Source organism: Tamandua tetradactyla, chromosome 15 (genome assembly GCF_023851605.1).
Source record: "Tamandua tetradactyla isolate mTamTet1 chromosome 15, mTamTet1.pri, whole genome shotgun sequence".
NCBI lineage: Eukaryota > Metazoa > Chordata > Mammalia > Pilosa > Myrmecophagidae > Tamandua > Tamandua tetradactyla.
This window is the reverse complement of record NC_135341.1, coordinates 79,874,362-79,887,769: the sequence shown is the minus strand read 5'-3', so window position 1 is coordinate 79,887,769 and position 13,408 is coordinate 79,874,362. Positions and strand designations below refer to the sequence as shown.

Here is a 13,408-nt window from a genome sequence, read left to right as displayed (position 1 = left end):
AAGAAGGGAGAGAGAGAGAGGAAGAAAAGAGAAGATAGTTGAGTTTGAATTCAGGAAAATTTGCCAGGATGTTAAAGTCTAGGAGTATCTTGATAAATGTACTATTTCTTATTTCCCTAACTGGAACTTTAAAAAAATGCTGATTAAAATCTATTTGAATTCATTTATTTTTAATAAGTCAACCAAATATAAATCTAGATTGAATCATATGAGAATGAATGTTGTATCTTCCATGTGAACATGGAGTTTGCTCCCCTTAAAGCAGAGTCCTTATGTACTTCTCTGTCACTGCTGCCAGATTCAAATCTTGAGACCCGAATTTAATAAGTAAAATGAAGAAACTATCAAATAGCTATTAAAGAGGCTTTTCTGAGGATCTTCTTGACTGATTGATTAAAGACATGTAAGATGTCAGCTCATAGGAAAGAACTTGTGCGTGGGTATAAATGGCTGTGAATCATTGAATTTTACTGCTGAAATAAAGGGCAAAGGGAAAATGAATAAATGAGAAAACAAGTGACCTTTATAAAGCACGTAATGAGAACCAAACAAGTCTTTGCCTAGCCTCAGAAAGACTGTTAACATACTTACTTTCTCCACATGGCGATGAATGACTGTGCTGTCACAAATCCTGTCTTTTCTCCCCCTGAAGCTCGGAACATCGGGGCTTTCCAATAGAGAGGACAGCCACAGACCTGCAAATAAAACACAAATACAGTATAAGCTACGAGGCAGTGAAAAAATGACATGGCCAAAGAAAGGGTCTTTGTGGCTTTCCCCTGCCATGCCTCACTGTACAGAAGGGCCCTCAGGAGAGCAGAGCTGGGGCATAGGCGAATATGTCAACTAGGGTCCATTCAAGAGAGACAGAGAGGAAACAAAAGTAGAGGATTATATGTTACACACAAAAAATAGATGTTAAATGTAGAAAATGGAAATCTGTTCACCTTTTTTTTTTCCAAACTCATTTATAGTGACGTTTCTTCTATCCTGATAATTAAAGCAACCAGACTCCTCTACCATTCTTACCACAATTTTTCTACCATCCAGAAAGAAAAATAAATGGCTGAATGGCATGATTATAGATGCCCTTTCTTCCATCAGTAGGAAAACGCAGTCACCTTTATTACTTGGACATCTGGTGTTAGTATACTCAACTACCTATCTCCCCCCTCTGTCCTTTGCTTATTATGTTATTAAGTACCAGGTTTAAGAAGAACCAGAAAAATCTAGACTGTTTAAGAAAACAGTCACCAAATCTACTTAAATGGTTACGATTCAGGTAAAAGATGGAAGGTTAAAAATAGAAAATTATATATATATATAATATGTACATATTTCTATATTAGTTAACTACCCCAAACGATTATATATTACAAAAGCTTTAGGAAGAACTGGGAGTCAATATAAAACAACTTCAATACTTATAAAGATATTGATTTTTTTCTCAATAAAAAGTTCTTCCTTTCATTAAAAAAATTTTCCTTCTACAGTTAAAAAAAAGAGTTCCTAACCAAATTTATCTGCTTTTTTCCAAGGGGGAAAATTATTTCCTATAAGTAATATTAATTTCAAAATATTTTTCAGAGAAATAGTCCCTGATTTTTTTTGTACAGACATGTAAAACATTCCCAAATCTGAAACGCTTTAAAAAGTTACATCCTGTTATTAAAGATATTCTCATTATTCACTTTAAATATAGATCAATTTAGCCTTCATCATTTTACAGAGGGAGGCTTCTCTTTGGAAGTAGTCTAGACGTGTACCCACATTAGGTTCAGGCTGCACCTGGTATGAGGCTTCTGTGCATATGGGATCTCGAAAGAGGCCTGAAGAGTACCTGGTCTGATATTAATTATCCTGAGAGAATATCCCAGGCTGCTGTGTTCATGTCAGAGATGAAGGTATAGTAGGCAAGACTCAAACCAAGAGAGGTAAATAAAGGAAGAAATAAGGAGCTGCTGTTGCTGCCAGGGTCACTAAATCATGTTCTGCAAGCAGAACATACACGGTAGAATTTAAGATTTCTTACATCTAGAGCCTGAATACCTTCACTGAGATCAAGAATGGGGAAACACTGCTGCTTACCAACCAGGCAGAATTTTTTCGTCGTATAAATTATTATTGTCAAGGTTCAAAGTTCACAATTAGTATACTTTGGGTGTGTAAACTTTCAAATCCACTTTTCCCAATCCCACTTTCTCTTTTCATGCAGAATGGTGGTTGCTAAGGAAATGCTCTTAGATATAAAAGCCTTTTGGCAACTACTGGAAAAGCTGAAAGAATAGTCTGCATTATGGAGGTGAGGATACAGAACCACGAATAGAAAGAGAAAGAGATTGGAACTGCCTGCCAAAGTGTTGAAACTCCCACCATTATAGTCCCTCACGGATTCTTCAGAATTGGAAGAGACCAGGAACTTTTAGGTCAACCTCAGGAAGTAATCAGCAGTCTCAGCTCTAACACTAGCAGAGGCTGTGTGTTGTATACCTCTTGTGGGGCTACTTCCACTATTAAACAACTTTCATTTCCTTGGGTTAAGGTCTTTTCTCCAGAAGACTGTTAAAATGCATATATGTGCACTCAAGAGGATTAGTAAATCACTAATAGATTAACACTTAATAGGCTAAGCCCTTGATCTTGAGGCTTGCTCTTGCAAAGTTTATTTATGTAGTAGAGAAGCTTAGTCTACCTATAGCTATGCCTAAGAGTTACTTGTGGAGGACCTCTTTTGATGCTCAGATGTGGCCTCTCTTTCTTTAAGCCCAACTCTGCAAGTGAAATCATTGCCCTCCCCACTACCTGGGCCATGACATCCAGGGATGAAAGCCTCCCTGGCAACATGGGATATGACTATCAGGGATGAGCCTGATCCTGGCACTGTGGGATCAACAATAACTTCCTGACCAAAAGAAGGAAAAGAATTATAACAAATAAGGTACAAGTGGCTGAGAGAGTTCCAAAACAGTCAAGAGGCTATTCTAGAGGCCACGTGTAAGCAAGCTTCAGCTAGATATTGCTACTTATCATGGTTTGACAATCCCCAACCAAAACCATCACTGCCAACCCTAAAGAATACCTAGGGCTTTATCTGAGATTCAATAAAGGTTCCATGGACTGTGATACTTTCCAGAAACTTACAACCTCTGGATGGGTTCCTAGGCCAGATAAATCCTGAAACCCAGAGAGGCCAGCCTCTCCAGAACATCAACTAGTTTCATCCCCCTTATCCCCTATTATCAACAGCTCTCTCCAACATGAAAAATTTAGAATGCCCTTAAAGGTTGGAGGAAAGATCAAAGGAGAAAGTGGAGCTACAAAAGAGAAGATAGAATTTAACAAATGAGTATGACTGTTGAATTATTAAATTGATGGTCTCCGGTGGATGCTGGAGCAGCTAAAAGGAAAGACCTAAAATTGTGAACTGTAACCCACACCAGACTCTGAAATCTACTCTACTACTCGCTGCAGTGTGCTTTGAAATTTATTTTCTTCTTGTATATATGCTATTTTTCACAATAAAAAATAAAATAGTGGGTGTGAGGGTAGTTCAGTGGTAGAATTCCTGCCTGCCATGTGGGAGACCCGGGTTTGATTCTTGGCCCATGCACTTCCCAAAGAAAGAAACCAACAAAAACAAAAACAAAAACAAAAAACAAACAAAAAATTCAATGAATGGTGCTGCAATAATGGGATACTCAAATGGAAAAGGAATGAAATGTGACCCTGCCATACAGCATACAAAAATCAATTAAAAAATAAAATAAAATAATACAAAAATGATATTAATCTGAAGGTTAATCTGAAGGTAACAGAATAGACTTTTATTGACAAAAGAGAGAAGAAGCCAGTGTCTTTTTACATAAGAATACAGGGAGATACAGAAAATGGGTTTAGGAAACTTAGATTTACAGGAAAGGCAAGAGTCAATTGAAGGTAATCAAAGTTTTCTGGAGCAAAGAAAACTTGATTAACACCGATAATTTGATCTAAGAATGGACCACCAACATAAAGAACTGAAAGCAAGGCTGTCTAATGTTGGGATGATTACCCAAGATTTCTAACATTCTTTTTAACATTTCAAATACATTGTGCCTGTTATTTCACTTGATCCTTACAGGATTAGAGAGCCTGTTTTCTGATATGAACTAATTCTGTAATGACAGGTAAGTCATTAGTTTCCTCACATGTAAAATTGAGTGGAAAACAAGTGAGCTCTTATTTCTAGAATGAGTTTGTTTTTCACTGAAGATATCTAAGGGATCAACAATCAAATTCTAAGATGGAGGGTGTAGAAATGGGGAATAGAAGAAAGAAGCCCTTTTCATTTCCCCTGAAACCATTTTAGTTACAAACACTTTAATAGCAATTACAGATACTCTGTGAGGTCAGAGGTGAGGGAGAGGGCAGGGCTTGACTAGAGTAGGGTTTAGGGAGTTCTCTGAAGACTTGATGGAGGCTAGATTTTGAAGGACGGATAATACGGGGGGTGGCAGGAATGGAAGACCATTTTGTAGGGGAAAACTAGGAGAGCCTAAAGGCAGGGGTGTGCCTGAGAGAGAGGGCAAGTGCGTCAGGCTCACAGAACGGTGCTAGATGGTTTAGAAAAGACCTCTGGGATCGTATTATGAAGGCTCTGGAATGCCAGGAGTAGAAATTTGGGTTTTTTCCTGAAGACTACTTAGAAGAAAAATAATTTCCAAGCTTTTAAATATTATTCTGTAAGCAAAGGAATCCCTCTCAGTGGAGTGGGTGGGGTGCTGGGAGCCCCACTCATGTGGTCCTCACTTGCCTCCATGACAGACCTCAGCAGATGAAACTCCTCTGCCTTGTGAAGCATTGCCTGAATCACTGCTAAATCCTGAGGTATGATCTGACTCTTCAAAATACATACATGATGAAAATAAAACCCAACTAAAACAAAACACTGCTAATAGATGATGGGAATCCATAAAGATTTCTGAGCTAGGCAATGATATGAACAAATATAATCTGATGGTCATGCTCAGTACTAATTGTTCTGAGGCGAGATTGGACGTTTGGAATCCAGTTACTGAGAGTTTTACAGTAGTTTGGGCATTATGGGCTGAGATCTTAAATTAGAACAGTTGGAAGACTGGAAAGTACAAAAGGGTTGTTTACTAGAGCCAAACCAAGTTCTTTCTTTCTTTTTTTAAATTTTATTTATTTTATTTACATATACTCTATATCTACGAAACATATACTCTGCCCTTTCCCTGTTCTGCTATCTTCTGGCAATCCCTAATCTACTTTCTGTCTCTGAAAATCTGCTATTTCCAGACATCTTTTATAAGTGACATCATACAATATGTGTCATGTGTTTTGCTTATTTAATTGAGCACAGTGTTTTCAAGGTTCATCTACCTTGCAGCATGTCTCAGAACTTCATTCTTTCTCATTACTTAATACTATTCCATTTGTGTTTGTACCCCATTTTGTTAATCCATTCATCTGTTGATGGGCACTTGGGTTGTTTCTACCTTTTGGCTATTGTAAATAATGCTACTATAAACACTGATGTGCAAGTATCTGTTTCAGACCCTATTTTCACTTTCTTTGAGTATATACCAGAAAAACAGAATTACTAGGTCACATGGTAATTCTATATTTAACTTTTTAAGGAACATCCATATTGCTTTCCTCAGTGGCTGTACCATTTTACAACAGTGCACTAGAGTTTCAAGTTCTCTGCATCTCCTCCAAAACTTGTTATTTTCTGTTGTGGTTTTTTGTTTTTATTAATAGTAGCCACTCTACTGGGTATGAAGTGCTATATCATTAATGGTCTTGATTTGTATTTACCTAATGGCTGGTGACATTGACATCTTTCATATGCATACTAGCCATTTTATAGCTTTATTGAGAAATGTCTATTAAGTCCTTTGCCAATTTGTAATTGGGTTGTCTACTTGTCATCTTTATATACTCTGCATTTTAAGTCCTTACCTGAAATAGTTTGAAACTATTTTCTTCCATTCTGTAGACTATTTCACTTTTGTGATAATGTTCTTTTATGCACACATATTTTTAATTAAATGTAATAAATTTTTTAAATTTTGATGAAGTAGAATTTACTTGTTTTTTCTTTTGTATTTAGGTCCTTCTTGAGTTAATGTGTATATATGATGGGACTTAGGGGTGCAACTTCATTCCTTTGCATTAGTTGAAGAAACTATTCTTTCCTCATTGTATGTGCTTAGTGTCCTTGCCTAAAATCAATTGGCCATAAATGTGTGAGTCTATTTCTGGACTTTCAATTCTCTTCCATTGATCTATATGGCTATCTTTATGCCAATGCCACACTGTTTTGATTACTGTAGCCAATCTTTCTGAAAAATTTTCAAAGAATTCAAAAGGAGGGAACTTTTCTTAATTCATTTTGTGAGGCCAGCATTACTCTGATAGCAGAGTCTGGTAAGATATCAAATGAAAAGAAAATTACAGACCAATTTTCCCTATGAATTTAGATGTAAAAATCCTTAATAAAATACTAGCAAACCCAATCCAACAGCACATGAAATGATTATTTACAGTGACCAAGTAGGATTTATTTCAGGAATGTGTGATTCAACATATAAAAATCAATCAATGTACTTGTGGCAGTTAGATTCAGTTGTCAACTTGGCCAGGTGAAGGTGCCTAGATCCATTGCTTTGGAAATGAGCTAATGGCGTGCGAACCTCATCTGTTGCTCATTACATCTGCAGTCAGATAACAGGCGTGCTGCTATTTTGAATGATGTTTGATTTAATTGGCTGGTGCCTGAATGAGAGAGCTCAATGTAGCACAGCCAAAGCAGCTCAGCATACCTCATCTCAGCACTTGCAGCTCAACCCAGGCCTTTGGAGATTCAGGAAGGAACACCCTGGGTAAAGTTGCTGGAACACAGAGGCCTGGAGAGAAGGCCAGCAGAGATCATCCTGTGCCTTCCCATGTAAGAAAGAACCTCAATTGAAAGTTAGCTGCCTTTCCTCTGAAGAACTAATGAAATAAATCCCCTTTTATTAAAAGCCAATCCATCTGTGATATGTTGCATTCCAGCAGCTAGCAAACTACAACTTTACCATGTTAAACAGAATAAAGGGGAAAAATCACATGATCATCTCAGTAGACACAGAAAAGGCATCTGACAAGATTCAGAATCCTTTCTTGCTAAAAACAGTCAGGAAACTAGGAATAGAAAGGAACTTTCTCAACAACATAAAGGCCACTTATGAAACACCCATGGCTAACCTCATATTCAATGGTGGACTTGAAGCCTTCCCCTTATGATCAGGAGAAAGACAAGATGCCCACTTTCACAACTGCTACTCAAGATTGTGCTAGATGTTCTATTCAGAGCAATCGGTAAGAAAAAAAAAAAGGTATCCAAATTGGAAAGGAAGAAGCAAAATTATCTCTATTTAAAGATGACATGATCTTATAGAAAATCCTAAGGAATCTATAAGAAAACCACCAGAGCTAATAAACAATTTCAGCAAAGTGGGAGAACACAAAACCAACACACAAAAATCAACTGTGTTTCTATACACTAGCAATGAACAATCTTGAAGAGGGAATTAAGAAAACAAATTCATTTACAATAGCATATAAAAAGAAAATATCTAGGAATAAATTTAACCAAGGATATAAAAGACCTGTATATTCAACACTACAAAGGACTGCTGAAAGAAATTAAGGAAGACCTAAATAAATGGCTAGACATACCATGTTCATGGATTGGAAAACTTAGTAGTAAGATGTCAGGATTACCCAAAACAATCTACAAATTAAATATAATCCTATCAAATCTCCAGCAGCTATTTTGCAGATCCTCAAATTCACATGGAACTGCAAGGGACCCCAAATAGCCAAAACAAATTTGAAGAACAAAGTTGGAGGGCTCACAAGTCTCAATTTCAAATTGTACTACAAATCCATTTATCTCTGGGTCCTAGTGTCACCTTTTGTAAAATGACAGTGTTGTACTAGCCTAATGGTTCTCTGCTTGGCTCCAGGAGAAAAAATCATGAGCAACATGTGGAAACAAAAAAGATCGCTATTCAACACAAGGAAAAACTTTCTAACAAGCAGAGCTATTTAATGATGTGAGTTGCCTGACAAGGAAGGGAGTGTCTAGTCACTGAAAGCATTCAAACAGAGTATCAATATATTTTTGTAGGTGATGTCATTGATGGGGTTCCCATATTAAAGGAGAGGCTGGACTGGAAAACTACTAGTTTTCTCTAACTTACAGTCTATATAATAAGACTAAAGATGTACAAATCAAACAAGTTTTTCAATCTGGAAAAAACCTATGCATGCTTAAAAACACAGAGCTGAGAGGCAGTGAAAAGGGGGAGACTGAGGTTGCTAGAGAAAGGGAGACTAAAAATAATTTAGTAGTTACTCTACCTTTGCAATTTTCCCCATTTCATACATGTCCACTTTCTGATCTTCAATATCCATAAAAGCAGTTTCGATTCTGCTAAGAATCTGCTCATGGTTACTGCAGGTATCCGGGAGTCCTTCAGGAAAGTAGAACCGTGGAATGTTTATGGACAATGGTGCACTCACAACATTATTCACATGAGGAACAGGGGAGAGAGGTCGGGGGCTACTTGGAAAGGTGATTGGAGGTGGAAGTGGTGTTCCAGGTTTCTTTTCTGGTTTATTTTGAATCTGGAAGAAAAATGTGGTTGTGAGACAAAAATTCTAAACAGTATATATTTCTTGAGAAACCTCACTAGTAAGAAAAGTTGAGCATAAATAGAAGAAAACACAATTAGAAACTGTTGAGAGAAGAGCTCATTCTACTTTAGAGGGTGGTAAGCGTGCTATTTGGGAATGCATACCCAAACTAAATAAATACATTAACTACCAGTATTTCAGTTTTCATTCATTTATCTTTTAAAATTTTTACAGTATATTTTCCCATCAATAACTTGGCAGACATTTCAGAATAATCTGACATATTAAGGATCTCTTGAGGTACGTTCTGTCTGTTGGAATTTGATTAATAAGTTATTTTTGAAGACTATTCTTGGTCTGCCTGTGGATTTCTACCTTTCCTTCAGTAGGCAGATAGAATAAATTCTTTTTATATACATAGATTTAAAATATGTGAAGGGAGGGATTCCTTTCATCATCTTCTCTAGTTTGATTTTGCTTAGGTATAATCACTGCCTGTCCCTAATGCTGAGAAGTAAAGTCTTCATTAAGGAAATTAAAGTATTTTAGTTTTGGCAAGTTCTTTACCAGCCTGATTTACCTGCCATTAGAGGCATGCCATTTTTTTCTGACCTGATCATGTTTCTCTCATTTTTGGTACTCTCTAAAAGGCAAGGACTTTGGTTATTAATTTCATCACAAATTCCCTTTACAGTTTAACCCATTTATAATTTATAACCTTCCCTATTTCCAAAAAGGATTTGATGTGCCCTACTATAAAGAGACATAAGAACAGTTAAAAAAAAAAGTTTGGTGGGGGGCAGATGGAAAGATTGAGATTAACCGTGATTTAGGGAAACAGGAAGGGAAGTATAAGTACATTCAGTAAGGAGTTTATTTTACCAGTGAACACTAAATTTAGTTCTGAGATTTCCAGCAGAAAAAGCAAAAAGGAATCCATGAGGACTTTCACAGTTCTAATATCTGTGCTTAATTGTGCTTAATTATGATTCTACATAAGCATATCACTGTACTACATGCTATACAGTGTATGATAAGACAGGACTGTTGACTAGGTAAATTTACTTACAATTTACTGTGAACACAATTATTACTCAAATGGTCTTCTTCCTTAAATTACTATAACGCCTTTTCTAAATTTGAAAAATAATTTATCTATAAGAAGTAGATCTGAGTGTCATATTTCCTTTTGACATATGGGCTTATAATATGATCTTTAAATTCAAAATAAACATCTTAGCCGCCCTTGAAAATCATGAGTATTACAGAGATAAGTTTCATTCACATAAATATGTGATGAATATGGTTGAATCTCCTGCTTTGTTAAAAATGGCCCAACTCCCATGTATTAATATCCTACATTAATAAAGAGAGTGGAGTCTGGTCATAAATTATTACTGTTGGGCATATGAAGGCCAGATGTCATACCAAGCCTTTACTGCAATATCAAGATATCACCCACATAAAGCAGTACTTGAAGAAGGAACAGCACAGAAGGAAGCGATGCCAATGAAATATGAAAAGCTTAACAAAAAAACAGTGATGACTTACCAGCTCTGTGACCTCAGGAAAGTTACTTAACCTTTTAGAATCATGGTAATAAAACAGGAACTATAATGTCTACTACTTAAAACAAATTATATGATATAATGTAGGTAACAGTGCTAGGCACTGAGCTGTCCCCATTTTAAAAAAATGAATAACAAGGCCAAAGGGTGGGGTTCTCAAAAGATTAAATTAATGTTGGCTTGGTCCTTCAGATTAAATAACAAAATAATAGTTTACATTTGTAAAGAAATTTCACTTCACAAAAGTTACAAACCACTTTTGATATAACAACCTGATAATCTAATCTTTGTAAACATTTCTCTCTGCCTTAATGCTAAATTTGCAAATATTATTACATAGCCCTATGAATCAACTAAAGTAGAAATTGTTTTAAAAATCTATACATACTAAAGAGTGGGATAGAAAGATCAAAGGTGTTGGTGGAATTTACAGAGAAGGTAAGGTTTAACAAACGAATATGATTGCTGAGTCATTAAATTGATATTTCTTTTAGTCTCCAGTATTTTAGAGCAGCTAGAAGTAAAAACCTAAAATTGTAGAATTGTAACCCATACCAAACTCTGAAATCTGTTCTACAACTAATTGTTGTGTTGTGCTTTGCAATTTATTGCTTTTTTGTATATATTGGGTATTTTTCACAAAAAAGAAAAAAAATGTGACTTGTGATGATAAAAAAATATTTACTCCTTCTAGCCTCCTATCTTCTTGGGCAGCTAGAAGGAAAAATCCAGGAGGATGGAATGGTAGCCCATGACAAACTCTGGACCTGTAACAACTTGTTCAAGAGTGCTTTGAAAACTATTGCTTTTTTCCTTTTTTTTGCTTTGTATTTATATTATAGTATATAAATTTAAAAGTTTTAAAAAAGATAATCATTAATAAAAGAAAAGAAAAAGTTATTCATAAAAAGGAATACAGTACTTAGATTATCAGTGAAAAAAATAGTCATGATAATAATGTAAACACTACTGATTTAGCAAACAATTGTGGTAATTATATGGAGAATAAGGGAGAAGGGGGATGGGGCCCGATTGGTGATGATATATAAGGGTACTTTTACCAAGATAGATAGATACCAGTATCCTTATGTACGAAAATGCTAAAGATATTAGATAATGTCTGAACTTTATTAACATGTACTTGCAGTATAAGCATATTATGAAGAAATATGGAGGTAAACACCAGAAGAAACAGTTTAAGAAATGGAATTTGGTAGTTTCCCGGAAGTAGCACCATGTGTTAAGAGATGAAAACCAGAGCAGGCAACGGTGGCTCAGTGGCAGAGTTCTCGCCTGCCATGCCACAGACTCGGGTTTGATTCCTGGCACCTGCCCATGCAAAAAAAAAAAACAAAAAACCAGGGTACAGGTTTTCATTATAGTACCACTTGAGTAAATAAATGTATTGTTGTTTTATTACAGTAAAAAATAACTGTTTCAAAATTCAAATAAATGGGATCGTAAAAAGTTAAAAAAATATTCTAATACATGGCCTATAATTCTTTATGGCCTCTATCTAGGTCATTTATAATAGTGTCATTTTCTTTCTGTCATTCTATGCTGAAAGAGACCTATAAGACTACAAGTGTGTACTCATCAAAATTCTTTTTCTTTTTTCCCCCCAAAAATGTTTCCTATGGTATGACATAGGCTGGATAATTTCAGGATACTTATGACCATAAGATAAGAGCACTGGTGCCAGCGGGGATGAAACCTGATAGTCTGGTGAACACACGATAGTAGGGAAGGTTTAGAGCAAGGCTTCTGGTGTTAACTTTGACAGAAATAAGTGACATTCAGAACAAACTTGGCTATCTGTCAAAGTTTTTATTTGAATGGGAAAATATTCAATTACGTAATACTCTTTTCTTATATAATTCTCAACATAGAGAATTCACTGACAGGCAAGTATTAATTAGTTCATTGGTTAATTCCATGTTTAATAAAACTGATGTTGATATCAAAAGGAAAATAAAAAGAACACATTTACTTTCAACTTCCAGTTACATCAATTGAAGGTCCACTGATGTCAACAGAGACATATAATTTAAACCTTAAAGTTGTTTACTAAAACTGACCCATTATATACCTTCTGGAATAAAACAAGTAATATAAATCTTGCCAGATTTACTGGCAAATTTAGGGTCTGCTTACTTTGAATAAAGCTATTTCAGTCAAATCTAGAAACGGCATTAAAATATAATCCATATATATATATATATATTTTGTTGTTGTTGTTAGAATTAGCTGGGTATCTGTATTCTCCATTTTTAATTTTTGTTATAAACACAGGTCATTTTGAAATTCATGCTGAATAGTTTTTTACAGTATCACGTCACTATAGCATTTCCAATATTTGATTATTTTTGATCTACAAAAAAGACAATTTCATATGGCTCACCCAAATAACTTGAAATTACTTTGGGTCAGAATAACTCTGATAAGGTTTCTTGATAGATTTTGGATGACCATCATTTGTATGGCCTTTGATTTGTACTGTACTCAGTGTTAGGCAATCTTGGTGAGGTCCTAAAATTATAAGCAAGAAAGCATGATATCCTAGGCAGAAATTACTCAGTTTCATAGTTTGCTGAAAGGACATTCTTTCACAACTAGAAGTAACAACCACCTTTCACTATGTACACACAATATATTACAGACATGCATACAACTGTCTATATGTAAAAAGTTATTCCTTTAAAAAAAAAATTACCAGGATCAGTATTTTTTAAAGTTGATACAGAATATGTGTATTAGTAGAGATAAAAACTACTGATTCAATATGCCAACAAGGCTTTTAACAGAAAAAAATACTAGTTGTCCAAAAATATTTCTATTTAAAAATCCCAATATTTTTCCTACTAATTTAAAAATATTTGTTAAGCTGTATTTATTGCCTATAAAACTGGATTCCCTTTTCTACAAGAGAAAAATGTGAGTACTGTACTCCAGGTCCAGAAGGTCTATTTTTAAACCTGTTGGAATCTCTCTACAAATAGCTTTCTGCAAATAGCTGAATAGAGGACACGGATTAATTCCTTGATCTAATACCAAGATATAAGTGAGCTGTAAGATTATTTTGTAAGTTAGTTCACTGGGTGCAGTTATTAGTAATAAAAGTATTTTTAAAGAAACACCCAAGTTTCAAA

At 35.3% G+C, this 13,408-nt stretch overlaps 1 protein-coding gene across 5 annotated transcripts in view; it reads right to left on the bottom strand.

The window, feature by feature from the left end:
* Positions 1-13,408, bottom strand: part of PPP2R3A (protein phosphatase 2 regulatory subunit B''alpha) — a 255,930-nt gene that overhangs the window by 142,624 nt on the left and 99,898 nt on the right. For all 5 annotated transcript variants that reach the window (XM_077130191.1, XM_077130188.1, XM_077130189.1 and 2 more), the window contains 2 exons: positions 8,416-8,682; positions 592-695 (listed from right to left, as the gene is read on the bottom strand). In XM_077130191.1, the coding sequence (XP_076986306.1) occupies positions 592-695; positions 8,416-8,682 (371 nt within the window). The remainder of the gene's footprint in view (positions 1-591; positions 696-8,415; positions 8,683-13,408) is intronic.